Raw genomic sequence first — 16850 nt, forward strand, 5'->3', positions numbered from 1 at the left:
GGCGGAGCCACCGACACTCGATTAGCCAAATCGTTCGGAAAACGATACGATCTCATTGCCCTCTACTTAACCGTAACCGTAAACCCCAATAGCGTTCGCGGAGAGCGAGCGAGATCGTGAGGAAGAAACAGAGGGAGGCACGACGATGCGCGGAAAATGAGAACGAGAAGAAACGTCGGAACGAGAGAAACGTGGACAATGAAGGACAGAAAGAGAGAGAGCGAGAGAGAGAGAAAGAGTGAAGCAAGAAGTACACAATAAGAAAGAAAAAAGTGCAATCGTGGGGGAGTGAGCGAGAAAACGAGAGACGAATGAGGGGAAGAAAGAAAGAGAGAGAGGGAAAGAAGTAGAGGGGGAGGAGTGGACGAAGAACTACGACTGCACCTGCTTTTTAGAATCACCAGACGGTCTGGAGGAACCTCCGGAGTCGGGGAGATCGCCCCAATCGTGGTGGTGAGAACGAGCGGCAGTAGTAAAAGTAATCTACCGTCAGACAGGTATCATTAAGTCCGAGGCTTTATACCCTTTTTATCTCGTTGTCTGTCGGCTGTTGATAAGGGGATTTAAGCGACAATAAAAAATATCGACCCTTAGCCCTCTCGCAGCGCGTGTGCGAACGGGCGCGTGCCTTTTACTACCTCTCTATCTCGATCGGGCGGTTTTTCCGTAAAAAACAAAAAGAGGAAAAAAAGGGATGAAACGTGAAAAGCGAAAAAGTCCGCGCAATTAGCCGGCCGGCTGAATTTCGGCCGGCGGGATCGTCCGAATACGCGCTAGCCATATTTCCTTTTCGTATCGGTGCGATTGGTCGCCGCCGCCGCGGCATCAAGTATTTATCGTGTCGAAAAATTGCGGATTCGCGCGCGACAGCGAAAATTGCACGGCGCGACCGATTAACAGATTTCCGTGCCGCGCTGAAATCAATCCGCGACAAATTCGACGGATATACACGCACCTCTGCCCGGAAAAAAAGGTTCCGCGTCGCTTTGTCATTTTGCGTTCTGCAGCAAGAGTTTCTCGGGGATGTCGAGACACGTTATATTCGACGTGTGGGACGAACCATCCGAGCGTCGGCTGCGGCACGTAATGAAATCCAAATAACACCCCTTGTAAGCGTATATCATCGTAACGACGTCTCGACTCGACGTTAGCCGACTGGTCGTCGTCCATAAATTAATACAAAGCGCGTTATTTACAAGGATTACGAAGGCGTTCCGTTTTCGCGTTTCTCACCCGTTCCCCGCTCGGTCTAATCGCTGTCGGCTCCTTTCGTCGCTTTTTCGTCGAACCGTGGAGAAAGGCTGCCAAAAGACACGCGTTATTGTATTCCTTTCGTGTCTACTAACGTATTTCAGCTTTTAATCGCTATTGAAATCGATACTGCACAATATCACCAAAACGTGAAATTTCCGCAAATAAAATAAGAGAAAACTTCTCGTTTCTTTCTTTCGATCAAATATTCAGTTGCAAGCATGGAAATAACCAGAGGAACAAATATCATAGATATTGTATTTCTGACATTTCGGTTACTGGACAATTTTATCCTCCCACATATTAATATTAAAAAGTAATATTAGTATTTAATAGCACTAAGACATTCGTGCTTGCTCTTTATGTGCCGTTTCATATCTCACTATTAGTTAATCTACTCAAGGAACTTTCTATTATTTCGGTTTATTTCGGTTACTGGTATTTTAAATCTTGTCTTCTAACGTGACTTCAAAAATTGAGTTAGCATTAATTCTTAATCAGTAGTTGGATATAAATATTTTTAGTGAATGTCCAGTTGAACAATAACGAAAGTAATCGATATACATAACTATACCTCTCCCTCATTGCGATATACTCCGATAATGATATTTTTGTGTCTCTCCCATAATCATATATATAAAGTTTTCTCAGGGCGAACCATCCGATAAATTCGTCCGAATTTCGCGTTCTTAATATGCTCTCGATATTATTTAAATTTTGCCGGTGAGCAACACAGCGAAAACCCAAGAATATATTTCCTAAATTGCTTTAACATAAATTTACATCCGTATGAAATTCACGCCAGAGCGCAGTCAAATTTCAACTGCAATGCATTTCGTTCCTGCAGATGAATAGAAGTCGGCGCGCTAAACGCGCGCGCCACGCCGTTCGGGCGTACCGATTCGCGTGCATATCTCATTTCGCACGCAAGTCGGAAATTACATGCGTATCCAGCAGCGGCAACAGCAGCGGCATACTGCCCGGCCCTCGGCGAGAAAGTGTCTCGCAAAATTTCACTCTTTCTCCCGTCTCAATCAAGACAACCATCGGCATGTAGCTCCGCAGTTAACAGAGGATTTACAGTCGCATAATTAATTTCGGCGGTGTATCGCCGCCCACCCTCTTAATTAAGCGCAATTGTCGGAAAGTCGTTAACAAAAATAATAATCGTTAGGTCGTACGTGAGCGTAGCATTCGCGTGAGTTTGCACGACCACACTGCTGATGGGTTAACCCGCATACGTATACTTTCCATGACAGACAGCCGTACGCCGCGCGTTCTCACATGTGTGCGCACGTATGTGTGGGTGCGTGCGTGTATACGTCGCGGTCCCCGCCGGTAATTACACATATGCACGTGCGCGCTACGTGCGCCACGCTAATGCACCTCACGTAATTATCCCGAGCCGGACGACGGTAGTAGTCTCGCCTAACTTCTGCGCCGCGAGTAATCCGACTCTGAACCCTGTCATCGCCTCCTCGAGGGGACCGACTCGTCGACCGACTCGGCGCACCCCCTCGCCGGCCATAACCGAATCCGTTCCCTCCTCCTGTCGCCCTCCGCCGGCGGCCGAGCTTTCCAGCGCCGTCCTCGCGACATCGCAATTTCATGTTATTTTACCGCGACGGCGCGGGGATTAAATCGTGGGCTTCTGACGCGCCTCGCGAGGATTAACCCGCGTTCCGGACGACTTCGTCCAAGTTATCGTCGCGCACGTCGGCGAATCGACAGCGGGATTATTCGGCCGGTCGACGATGCGATATTGGTATTCCCGCTCGTGGACCGAGGTCACACTTAACGCTGTAAATCCTGCCGTTGATAGCGCGCGGTCACGCTTTGTTCTCGTTTCTCGTTATTACCGCCGCTGTCTTTCGGTAATTTAATTCGACGGTTTCTCTTTCTCTCTCTTCATGCGCTGCGTACCAGAAGCATTTGCAATTGCACTCGATATCAGTTACGCTAGAAGCGTGTTCGGTACACCTGTCAGGATTGGTAGATCTTTGAAATTATTGATAGATACGTATCAACAATCGTGATTCAATCATTCTCAATAGTGCCTTTTGCATTTGGCTGATTGTTGCATATTTAGTGTGTGTGTGTGTGTGTGTGTGTGGTTGCCATCTTTGTACTATTAAATATTTAAAAATTGAGAAATTAATCGGGTTAAAATGTCAAGAGAGAATGAAAGAGAGAGAGAGAGAGAGAGAGAGAGAGAGAGAGAGAGAGAGAGACTTTAACTACATTCCGTGTGATAAACATTAACACAATGAGATATCAGATAATAACGGCGCGTTAACAACGCGCAGAAGGCCGTGTCGCGTAACGAACTGTCATCGCCGAGTTTCCCCTTCGAATAATTTTTTTTCCTAAATTAACGAACCAACTAGCCCTGTGCGACAACGCACAGTGAGCGCGGTGAATAACTATTTTATTTATGATATGTGTAAATAATATGTATAAAAATACATAAGTTTAATATGTATATATACGTAAATTCTTTTTACGTTAATGGTAACAATTATATAAAAGAAATTCCGGAGATGAGATGCCCTCGAGGCATCATTAATGCTGACGCTTTCTCGTTTCTCCTGGAATTCTCCCTTACAATATCTCCTGTCGTTTCTAGGTGAGCCTCTTCTTTCACTTCACCCCCTCCCTCTTTTTTCTCGTCTTCTTTCTCCTCAGTCCATCGTTGAATTGTGTCGTTTTTTCATCCTTGATATAACAATTCATTGTATTGCGCGTTTGCTTATTAACGTTTGCCGCCTCGTTCAGGCAGGAACCGTCATAGCTTTCCTGTACCCTCTGGGGTCAGCCGAGTACATACACGCTGCACAACACACATTTCCACGGATTATGCAATACCGAGAGCGGGGAAAACCTATAACCCCAATCTGGCATGTGACGTAGGGCTGCGGGATCGGCGGTTCGAAATGGGAAATCGATAAAAACGCCGCGACGGCTGGCGTAATGCGACTGCCGAATTTAAATCTTCGCCGCCGCGATTTTTGGGGACAAATATCGCTTTGTTGACTTTTGGTCCGCGACGCGTCTCGCGACCGGCGATATGGAAAGCGGCGTTATACGGCATAGAACGAAATATAACTTTACAGTTGTCGCAAGCTGATTTCGATGAATACGTAGGGAATGCGTCGTTTTGCAGAAGCAGATTCGCCGCTTCTGAAGTTGCTTCCCTCGCGATTCATGTCTCTTATATCTTATCGCGGAAAAATACTCGTTTCTTCGCGAGTATCATTCATAAATAAGAAGAACACGAAATGTCGCTAAGAAGAGGATGGATTCGAGGAAGAGCGCGGGTGTCGAAAGAAATCGTTTAAAGAAACATCGATTGACGAAGCGTGGATCTTTCACAGGAGGATCGTAATGGCGGTCTCCCGTGGCTCGGCGCGAAATCCCTGGAAACAATAAACTTGTCCGTTCGGCCTTCCACGCGAACCAACCTATAACGCTACCACTAACGTACTACAGCACCGCTATACATTCAAAATTCATGGCGCTATGCCCGCTATATTGCACTTGCACTTGGTGGCTAGGTGCTATAATGGATATCCTTTAATACTAACACACCGTGTGTACGTAACGTATACAGGGTGACCACTCGTGCCATCTCACGCACGAGGCATCCGTGATAAATTTTTGCCGAAGGTATCTCGCGCGCAGCTGTGGAGTTTTCGACGCTCGTCGGCACTTTCATTTTTATTTTACGTCCTGATCGAAATGTGACCGAATCCGCCTTGTGGATTAGTATCGTGAATATTTATACCGCAATCGTCCAACTTGCGCAGATTTATTTATTTTTTACAGTATTCTGATATATGCAAGTCTCTCTCATCTGCATCTATCAATGCATTGATAAAAAAAATGACTTGTTACCTGCATCGAGTTTTGCTGGCCATTTTTAGTGTGTTTCCTTACGGCAAACACATCTTCGCAATTTGATCTTCGTTCAATTTGATCGTAAAGATCGAAAGGTTATGTGTTTCTGTCGTCTCGCGGAATATTGCAACAAAAGAGATACTCTCTCCCGACGCGATGTTTGTTTTTCATGGAAACAATAAGATTAAAATTTCAAAAAAAAAAAAAGAAAAAAGAAAACGTCGACTGTACGTGCGACGAGCTAGCAGAAACGTGCGTGGGTTTACATGACTTCAGGTGGAATTGTTCATTTGGGGACATGAATTTCAATTGATTCCGTGGAAGGGTCGTTGCGAAAGGAGCCACCTTGTATGGGTGCGCGGAAGGTTGTGTGTGCAATATGTATCTTCGCGGGGTTGTAGGAAGGAATGTATACAGGTGAATTCTCTATGGATACAAGGGTTATAGAGGGTAGGAAGGTCCCGCAAGCGATATTAGGTGGAAGGGGCATCTGTTCGCTATGGTCATATATGTAAGCCGTTAGTGCCAATATAGTGTCCGTATACCGCTCTGTACGACATAACGTTTCAGGGTGTATTATATATTGTCCGTAATCGAAGATCTCTCCTAAGACCTCTCCGGCTGATAGGAACCGGCCGAAAGAAGGATGAAATATTGATATTCGCGAACAACAACGCACGCCCCGTCAAGAATAAATCTCGTGTCGCTACAAAAACACGAGCGTAGCCGATGAAACTTTATCGGGGCGCTGCAGTGACGGCACAATGCAAATAACAGATGCATAATGCACATACAACAGTATTAAAAATTGACAGGGCGGAATCGTAGATGACGCAGGGCGCTAAACTAGATAAATTATGAAGTTCGTTTAAATTATTCGGAACTGGCATTGGGATTAAAGTTGCAGAGAGATATCGGGTGTTGTAACTTTTACCGAAAGAAAGAGAAAAACAAGAGACGATAAGTCGATTCGAGAAAAGACTCGCCTGCTGTCTCGCACGAGTCGCGTGGAATAGATTTATCGTCGCGGCGAGAGAAATCATCCTGTGCACGACGTTATTAAATAACGGGTAACATTGATCGCGGCGAAAACGGACTTCATTAATAAAGCGCACCGATCGAGGGCTCTTAATTAATTCCACCGGGGCGAAAGTTTCGCAGTTACGAGGGCGCTCTCGGAACCGCACGACGAGCGCAAGGCGGTTTTCTTAATTGAGAAAAATGATTTAATTTCTACGCGGTATCGTTCGTAGATGGGAGGGGATAGAGTAGATGGACGAGAGGGATGGAGGACGTCGGTCGGGCTTGGCTGGGACGCGAGGCAACTCGAGAGTGAAAAGAGGCAGTGGAAGGCATACCGAGACTCTTATCAAATATGAAGGGACGGGGAGGGAGGGTGGATAAAGACGGTGGAGAGGGCATGAAATATTTCCTGGTTCGCGAATGCATCGCGCTTTCAGCCAACTAGCACGCCTTGTATAGGGGGGCGGGAAACTTTTGGATGAGTATCAACTGTGTTCCAAGGAAAGAAAGAAAGAGAGTTGCTTCTCTGCATAACGCTCCTGAACTCTTGGTTTCAGCGGCGTCTGTATCACGCCGGTTTTTACACGTAGTAACGGGCGAGAGTTACTAAAAGTCACACCCCTTTATGTCTTTGCTCGCGGTACGCGGGTATACAGAGCGCTTCACAACCGTCACGCAGGAGAAAACAATAGTTTATAGTCACCATTTGATTTCTCTATCTCGATCAACTGTGAAATCACTATGAACTATCAATGCATTGTTGTCAAGACGAATCTTAGTTTTTTGTTCTCTTAGTTTTGTAATATTCGCGAGGAGAAATAATACCGCGGAGCAACTTGTGTAACACCGCAGAACACCGTTGCGTTTAGTTCTCAACATCTCTGGCAATACCGCGGAATATCTCGTTTTCTCCTCGCATGTCCAAACTCGCGGTCGTGCTGCGCGGTTGATTGCCTTGAAAAATGCAAGTACTCTTAATTTCAGATGCTCTTTTATTCTCTCGTTTTCTTTGTACGTTGTAAAAAAATGTGTATAATACGTAATAAACGTGTAGAGTGTCAGATTTCATCTCGTATTTTGAGACTGAGAGAAAAAGAAATGGTTGATCTAATTAAAATTGGTTCTTTTTTATCCTAGCAGTATTTTGTGTAGTGTGGAACGGTAGTAATACGGTAGTAACATGTAAACAAGGTCATTATCACTAACATTATAGTAGAATTAATAGAAGGTCATTATCACTAACATTATAGTAGAATTAATAAAATGGCTTTCTTGACCATAATTCATAGTGGTTATCCAAGTAGGAATTTACTACTGGCATCAAAGTGGCCCAGTACCGATTTATGGTAAACGTTACTGGCGTAATACCAGGTGCCAGTACGGGTTTAGTATTGGTGTGACACTGGGATAATAGAAAAGGGCCAGTATCGGAAAACTACTGTCACAGTACTGTCACCGAAAATCAGTACTGTACCAATATAAAAAAAATATTTATTCTCATCACTGAGAAAGTACCTGTTCCCAGTACTGGACCAGTATCTATTTCTAGTAATTTTTATTATTTGTACAATTGTTAATATCACAACTATAGTATGGAAAGAAAGATCAGACCATGGCCACAGGCTTGCTCTCGTACCTATACAAGTTTATTTTTAATAGTCATAAGGAAAAAATATTCGGGGCGACGGCTGGAATCAAACTCGAGTCTTCCGCTTGTCAGGCAAACTTCTTATCACTGAGCTATCTTGGTTTCGCGTTAGTGACCTCTTCCGTTTTTCTATAAAGGACATTGGTAGTACTGGCAAAAGTTTGATATCTGCAACTATAATTTAGTAAAATACCCAAGTAGGAATCGTATACGTTTCGTCAGTACGGAAAAATGGCTCGATACCGAAAAGCGGTTTTGGTACTGGCTCAGTACTGAGCCTAATATAAAAAAAACTGTATTATTGGTACTGGCTCCGTACTAAAGTTAGGTATCGTCCGTTTTTCGGTACCGGCACAATACTGGCCCAATATCCTCTATTGACAGATTGTATACAATTCTTACTTGAGTATCCAGTACTGATTCTACGAACAGGACCAGTACCGCTTTTTTAATACTGGGCCAGTACCGAAAACGACAAACACTTTTCGGTAACGTCCTAGTATACGTACGGTACGACTATCCAGTACCTAACTTTAGTACGGAGCCAGTACCAATAATACAGTTTTTTTTATATTAGGCTCAGTACTGAGCCAGTACCAAAACCGCTTTTCGGTATCGAGCCATTTTTCCGTATTGACAAAACGTATACGATTCCTACTTGGGTATTTTACTAAATTATAGTTGCAAATATCAAACTTTTGCCAGTACTTTCAATAATATACATTTGACGAGCATAGCGCAATATCAATTTAGCGCGATATTGTTTGAGACGTTATACTATCGATATATCTTTTCCTGTTACGTTTTTGCGAAATGTCATTTCTTCCGAAACAGTCCGAAAATTGTGCGAGGTAGTATGGCGGAGTTGTACCGTATTTTATAGCGCAGTTTCAATTCGCTCGGTCAGTCCGTTTATGCGTTAAATCCCATCCACCTCCTACGCAGAAAATTTCACGTACATCGCGATACGATATCGCGTTCTTACCCCTTACGCGCCACGTCGCGAGAATACGAAACCATCGCGCATAAGCCGTATCTCTATCTATACCCCGTCGCCCGGCTCCCGCAGACTCGTCGAATTTTACATCCGACTTTCCAACTGGATATCCGGCTTGCGTCGATTACGCGCCGCCGGCGCCGTGCCCGACTCCTCCTCGTGAATCGAAATCGTCGTAAATCTCGATCGGAGCAACCCCCCCAGCCAGACCGCGCAATAATTAACGCGCCCAAACTCCTAATTGATTGTCTCGCTGATTTACCGAGTCACACAATTAATCGGACATGAGTTATCGGCGCGAATACCGTCGATAAGCGAGAGTTTAATTACCGAAGACCTAATTACGACTTACGACAAGCGAGTAAAAGAGGAAGGAAGAGCGAGTGAACGACACGTTAGTCGCAGAAGTTTTCGGCACGAATCGGCAAACCGAGCGGCATTAGCGGCACTGAAGAATGTCGAAAAAAGAGGAGAGAGAGAGATAAAGGAGAAGAAGAGCTGGAGAAAAACCGGCTGGGAGATCAAATGAGAGAATCACTGTGAGAGAGAGAGAGGGTGGGAGACAAGAGACGCGGGGGTGAAAGGAGAAGTTTGTGGACGATCGGCCAGAGGAAAGAAGGGGCGTAAAACGGAATAGGTAGCGAAAAGAGTAGACAGTAAAGGAGAAAATGTGTGTGTGTGTGTGTGTGTGTGTGTGTGTGTGTGTGAGGAGGGAGAGGGGAGAGAAAAAAAGAGAGAGAGAAAGAGAGTAGACTAGAAGGGTGAAAGGAGGATGGGGGAAAAAGTGGCAGAGACTTACATTTCCCACGGGGTATCCCTGCCGCTCTCGGGCTCCTTACTTACGGATTGATACTCAATTTCCACCGAGTTTAGCCCCCATCGAGGGATCATTGCGCCAGATCGCGGGAGCTCCTTTCGATTTCGAATAAATTCGATAATGGCGAATAGGTAGCTGCAGCGCCGGCGGTTGGCGCGGAAGACACGAGGGTGCGGGAGTTTCACGAGCACTCTTGCCTTAATCGAGGGGACTAGGCGCCGGCTTAACGTCGACGAGTCCACGGCATTGTTGTAGCGGATACGTGGGAATGTCGATTTGCAGAAAGGCGAGGGAGTCGATACGATTATGCAAGGGGGTGATAAAATGAATTGGAAGAATTTATGTGGATATCTCTCTCTTTTTTTCTCCCTTTCTCGTTTTCTCTCTTTCTCTCTCCTCCTCCCTCTCCTCCTCCTCCTCCTGTTCCTCCTCCTCCTCTCTGTGTGCGCATGAATCGAACCGGAACTCTGTGTCACGGGTGATTGCGAGGTACATTGTGCGAGCTGCAGCCGCTGTTTTGCGCTTCGCAGCGACGATGTCGAGGAAGAAATTACATTGTCGCGATATTTGTCACAACGTTGTCACGATTTCGTACAGCGTCGCTGATTACGTTGTATGACATAAAATTATTACGAGATTACTTGGCAGATGTCATCCGAACGATTCTCCGACAAGAATATTAAAGTTCGCATTACCGGAATATCAACGGTCCAGGCGACATTCATTCGCCGCGTGTAAAGTCGCCGAGTGTGTCCCGCCAAGTTGGTCGTAAGAAAGTCGTATCTCGGTCCAAGCGCGCGCCTTACGCAGACATTTACATCGGAACGACCTTTACATTACAGCCATTATCGCAATCAAGAAGTTGGTACGGGCCGCGTTTCTCCGGGATTGCGAGGAGCGAGGGAGAATGCTCGAACGCTGCCGACTTACTTACTAATGAACCCCGCTCGATTCCGGGGACGGGTAATTGTAATGCGCCCGAATTAAGTCCGGGAGAAGAAGAAGTATGAAGTGCAAACGACAATTTTCCGCGACGGAAACACCGTGGCGCCGATATAACGGTTCCAGCAATTACGGCGAATTATATTAACCACCTTGGCGCGCCAACCCCTACCGCGGCCTCAAAAGCCGTCGGCGATGCATCCACCCGCGCACCATTCGCGTATATTCCGGCACCCTCGTCGAGGCCTGTTATTCGAGCTCGGAAACTCGCGCGAAACTAATTCCAAGCCGCAAGACACAGAAGTCGACTTTAATGACTATCGAAAAGTTACATACGTCCTTATCCAGATCGAACTTCGGAGAGACCCTAGCTGGCGAGGGCTGTTCTGGACTCCTCCGGAAGTGCGTTTCTACGTGTTCGCCGTGCACAATGTGTATCCTCATTCTACACGGGGCGAAAACATTTGGTTGGATTAACCAAATTTCTGAGGAAACGAACTAAAAAATTCCGGTCAGAGTCACTAGAATTCTGTTCGAGTTAGCCAGAAATCTTGTTGGCAAAATCGAACAGAATGCTGGTAAAGTTAACCGGAATTTCTGGCTCGTTCATATTTCACCGGCAATTAGGTTAATCCAACCAAATTTTTACAACCTTATTTTTCCGTGAGCGGATAAGCCGATACGACGTTTATTTATGATGAGAACTCGGACGCACGGAATTCTCGCATCGATTGGCGGGCGAAACGCCGTATTTCCGTTCATCAGACCGAAGTTACGGACGCGCGCGGTCTCGACGAGTTTAATACTCGATCGCGATTATCAGCGCGACGGTGGTACGCGCGTGTCGAAGAGATGCCGACCAATTCGTCAACTTACGGAACTGAATCCCATGACCTTGAGTAGCCAGACGGTGAGGGCGAGATTGAGGATTACGATGATCATGAGGGTCAACACGAGAGAGTAGAGGCATCTTTTCCTCCAACCGTAGACTCCTAACCTGAAGCCGCCTTTACACGGCGTGCTGCCCGAAGCGCGCTCCTCCAACCCGGACGACGTCGGCGCCCGCGAAGACGGTCCCGCCGTTTGGCGAGCTCCGCCGCGACGACTCGCGCTACCCGACGTGCAGGGCTCGTCCGACCATCCCCCTTGGCCCCGGGACATCCTGAAAATGCAATCTAGATTTATCGAAGGAAATGCGTGTCGCCGCCGTAAACGTCATCCCTGTCGACGTCTTTGCTCCTACTCTAACGAACTCTTTGACCATTAATATCCAATTGATCTGATTAAAATGTAATTTCCGCGCACGAGATCCGCGCGGGCCGCGAATTTCGTAGCAAAAATTACTCGGCGCCTCGCGAGTGGATAATTGTAACAATTTAGCTTCGTCCGATTAATCTCCACGGATTAATTTCCGAAGCAATCGGGGATTTATCCTGGGCGCTTTGTTCCTCGCACGCTCGCTGTTTAAACACTTTCATGCGCGTTCTCGTGCTATGAGCGATTTCACGCCGTAAATTGGCAGATTACAGTCGCGAGATACAAACGAGATGCGTGTTATAGCTACAGGTCGTTACAGCGTACAGTTGCGAGCCATTAATAAGACTACAATTACGAGGCTGTTCTTTCTGCCGCGATCATTTATCAACGGTTTATACCTCATTCTTGAGCACCGGCTGCGCGGAATTGTTCGGGGGAGGCGAAACGCGTCACGAAAGACAGATCTTCCGGTTTTTTCTCCGCTCCAACAACGTGAGATACTTTATATCCGACGTGCACGGCCTGTAAAGATGAACTCGCCGAAGATCACTTCGCACACTTTCTTTCTATCTCTGTTCCGATAGCCGAGTGATGACTTTGTCGATTCGCCGCTGTCGCGCGATAACATTTCCACCGAAGTGCTGTGCGTAGGACGGCTTGTGTCATAAATTCAATCACACAACGGCACGGGAATGTAACCGGTACACTCGTTTAAGCTGTATAACGGTATTACAGCGCGGACGAATGCCATTGGAATATACAACAATGATTACGAACGGTGACTATTTGCATATTGATGCAATTTATTCTCACCGGCCGCCCACTCCTGAAATTAACTGTGACGATGAAAATGAATATGCTAACCTTTGTAACACGGCGAAACGCGACACCTCGCGTTCCCGCCCAGGTAAGCATTGCGCCGCGATCGTTTTTCACGTTAATGATAACGATAAATTGGGGGTTTGCCGACTTGAAAATGATGACGCTTTTCACCTCAAAGTCCCCCGAATGACACGCGATATCGTCCAACGTTAATTACACGTAATTCTTTCGTTCTCATAATTGACATGATAGACATTAATTCGGAGGTTGTAAACGAACCATGTGGACATTTTATCACGCGCAATCGCTCCAAAGGGTGCTTTGATCTCTCATTTGCGTAAGCCATTCCTCACATAAACCGTGATGGTTTTTAACATTGCAACACTGCTGTTTGCGGAAATACAAATCAGTCACGTGGTGAATGGAACATACTTTCGCGGCTACGTGACGAGTTAGCCTATCGTGGATTAGTGGAAGCTAATGCGTGGCTCTGTATTTTTATCGGGCACACGCATCCGAACGAGATGAAAAGCGAAGATGAAGGGACGGGGGGCGGGCAGAGAATCGCGAAACAAAAGAGAGACGGAATATATACGGGAGAACGCTAACGAAGGGAAACGAGAGACACGAGAAACTTATGCAAAGCTGGCCGCAAAATGCCTGACGTAACTCTCCTACCTAATCCCGGAGTCTCGTAAGGGGCAATAGGAGGGAGGATAGGCGAAGGTCTTGAACGAGAGAAACCTGCTGCCCCCGCGCTCCCGCCTGCCTTCCATCCTCGCTCTTCGAACCACTCGCATCGCTTCTTCACTTATCCGTTTTTATTTTTGTTACGGAACGCGAGGAGTGTTAGTATGGGAAACCATACACAAAGGAGAAAAGGAAGGAGCGCGAGAGGGAGGAAAAACGGAGGTCGACGGTGGCGTGCGAGGAGCGAGAGCTAAAATATTCAATGCCGGCCCTCCGCTCTCTCGTGGATAATTATGCCCCTCGCGGGTATAAAGAGCTCGGTGGCTCGAAATTAAAAGCACCGGGGATAAACTAGCGCGAGAAAAGCACGCGGTCGCCGGCTGGTCCAATTTCCCGGCAGGATCGCGCGATTCTCGACCAAGCCGGTCTCTTCACGACAGCGCGATATCGTCGCGATTTTTTCTTCGTCAATAAACGTACTCGCCCTCGCAGTTTGATCGCAAACCTTTCTTCGCGGTCAAAACTACCATAAGCACGAATTCCGCGTTAATTAATTCTTTAATGAATCTCATGTTGTGTGCTCAAGATTTGCACAACATTAACCGACATATCGTTAGGCGCTTGTGATAATAAAATTTCTGCCTTATGAGGGGCAGGGTCACTTCTTCCGAGTGCAAAACACAAGAAAGCGTCTTGGACGCGAGCACGAAAGTCTCTCATTAGGGTCACCGTAAAAATTACAAATGAATTTTGCGATTTATCACGCGATAGAGCAAATCCGACTTCAAGGAAAGAGAGAGAGAGAAAGAGGGGAAACGAAACTAATCGGTTCACGTGCACTTTTACGCGACGACCGGAGCGGGGCAGGGCCTCCGAGAGTGTAAATTTATTTAATGCCCTTTGCATATCTTTCCTTTTTAAGTGTCCGCGGGGTACAAAAGGGAGGGCGGGAGTGCAGCGCCGGAGGAGAATGAGCATTATGAATTCAGGCTTCAAGGCGCAATTATAACGCGGGAATATTTCATGGCCCATAAATAGCGTCGGACGCGTATGTTAAACGTTCGCCGGAACTTTTGACGTAACGCGAAGTTAGCACGGCGACCATTATTTCACAGCGCCGAGCCGAAAGTGCATTGCAAGTTACGGAATTATTATCGCTACAGTAATCCGCGGCAGCCAAGATATTTTTCACGCCGGAGTTATCGCGGCTCACGCTCCTCGCCACGACTTTCTTCTCAAAATCGCCACGAAGGCACAAACAGATGACCGTCCGTCAGCGGAAGCGTCGATTCGCGTCGCGAAATATGATCGTCATCAGGGCTACTATCACGGATTTATTTGGAATCGATTCCGACCGGAATAATTCAGTTGTCCTCTAGATTTCTATTATCTTTTCTAAGGAAAACGGCGTTACTCCGAGAGGAATCAATTCCGAACAAGTCCGTAAAAGCATCCCAGGTGCACACAGAAAAATATCGTTTTACTGCCAAGAAAACCGATTGCTCAGTTTACTTTCCTTCTTTTAAGTGATGGTTATCTTTAACAAGAAATTGCCTGTTAATAGTCTTAAAATACATTCGTCAAGAATTTTAGCGAAGCTCGTTATCATATTACTCAAGAAAAGAATTTATTCTCTTTAACAGAATATTATAACACTTCATCGAAGAAAAAGTTGATTTGTCTCTAAGTAAATAAACCGAATTTTGGTTTTAATCCGATATTAAATAAACCAAATTTTGGTTTTAATCCGATATTTTTTATTGAGACGCTAAACTTATCAGATTCATGTATTTTGAATAAAAATTGGATGTAAATCTAATAAACTGTACCGGCTCTGGGAAATTCAAATTAATAACAACAATAAAAAGGACAATAAAATGTAAGTTTCAAGCGCAACAGTGTTACATAGATCAATTAAACTTTATTATATAATTTGCCGAACGTTTCGACCATTGGATGTGGTCCTCTTCGCGGTTGCTGATCGTAAACATAGTCAATAAGGAATGTTCACAACGGTTCCCAATCCGTTCATAATAGTTATGAAAGTAAAAACCCCGTCACATCCTTGTTTGCAAGCTAACCATATAACAATAAAACCGTATAAATTGAGAATGTCTAAAAAGTCAAAAGGCAAAAAGAGTCTCAAAAATAAAAAATAAAAAATAAAACATTCTCACCAAAGATGTGAAACGTAGGAGAGCTTCAGCAACCCAACAGTCAACAGACTAAACACACTGAAAACTGCTTAACTTCAGAAACAAATATTCCGTTATAAAGATGTGCAAAACCACTCATATTCTGAATAGAAATAAATAAGGTACCAAATTATAGGTCACGGATCATGTTATGAAGCGGAAAGTAAACATTACTTAGCGCTTCCATATCCGACTGCAAATTCAAGTCGTTATTTTGATTCTTGATATGGATCATTTCCGCAATAAGACATTTATGATAATTTATGATAATTTGGTTCAATGTCCAAAATTACCACATTATCCCAATCAAACTCATGATTGTGTTGTAATCTATGGTCAATAATAGGCGATAGTTGCATAGTAATACGCAATATATGTGAGCGATGTTCCTTCACGCGTATTTAGTTGTCTCTTTGTTTGTTCGACATAAGAGGCATCACAGTCACGACAATTAATCCTATACACCACATGGGTCCACTCTTTTTTACTTAAACGGTCTTTTTGGCCATGAATGAAGACGTTAAGCTTATTGGTAACACTGAAAGCCACTCTATAACCCGAATCTCTTATGACTCTTGAAACTCCCTCGGAAACATTTGCAATATAAGGAATCGTAAAAGAATTCCTATCACCCGCATCATCCTCCATTTTTTGTGAGATGTCTTTGTTTGTATTTCTAACGCTATGTAAAATCATCTGTTTAATGTGAAATTAAATGCTTTATATGATGCACTTATGATGAATTTACAGATATATAAACTTATGAAACGCTTGAAACGACAAATAACATTTACTTTATCGCAGTATGTATTTTTCTGTGTGTGTCGTCGAGTGCGCGATCGTCTGCTCGTTCCGCGAGAAATTCGTATTTGTCGCTTAATATAAGGCGGTCTTTCCAGACGGGTCGCATTCGGCGCGAAATATGCTTCCGGCGAGAACGTACACGCGCGCGCACACACACACTTACGCACACGCACACACCGCCGAGCAGTTTACTTTCGGCAACGAACAATGGCCGGCTTAATAAAGTGTACGGAGGGCACAATTACGGATATCATTTATTTCGCGCGGGTGACAACGATGGATTACAACGGCAACCGCAATTTAGATTCTTTGCTGCTGCGATCTCGGGGACTCGCCGCGGGATAGATTTATTTCCCGCTTTAAGCGCCCAGAAGCCCCTTTCTGGATGCAGATAGGGGACGTTGAATGAATTAATCCATACCACATTCGGCTGGTTGTAAGAGTGTTTAAACGGAGACGCAGACGAGAGGAGGGGAAGGGGTGTAGGTATTTGGGGATAGTCGGGGG

The 16850-nt window shown here is 45.4% G+C and overlaps 1 protein-coding gene across 3 annotated transcripts in view; it reads right to left on the bottom strand.

The window, feature by feature from the left end:
* Positions 1–16850, bottom strand: part of LOC116843443 (zeta-sarcoglycan) — a 379594-nt gene that overhangs the window by 7542 nt on the left and 355202 nt on the right. For all 3 annotated transcript variants that reach the window (XM_032813829.1, XM_032813831.1, XM_032813830.1), the window contains one exon: positions 11452–11737. In XM_032813829.1, the coding sequence (XP_032669720.1) occupies positions 11452–11737 (286 nt within the window). The remainder of the gene's footprint in view (positions 1–11451; positions 11738–16850) is intronic.

The sequence above is a fragment of the Odontomachus brunneus genome, unplaced genomic scaffold, assembly GCF_010583005.1.
Source record: "Odontomachus brunneus isolate Ranch 3 - 2012 unplaced genomic scaffold, Obru_v1 Obru_scaffold_032, whole genome shotgun sequence".
Lineage (NCBI taxonomy): Eukaryota > Metazoa > Arthropoda > Insecta > Hymenoptera > Formicidae > Odontomachus > Odontomachus brunneus.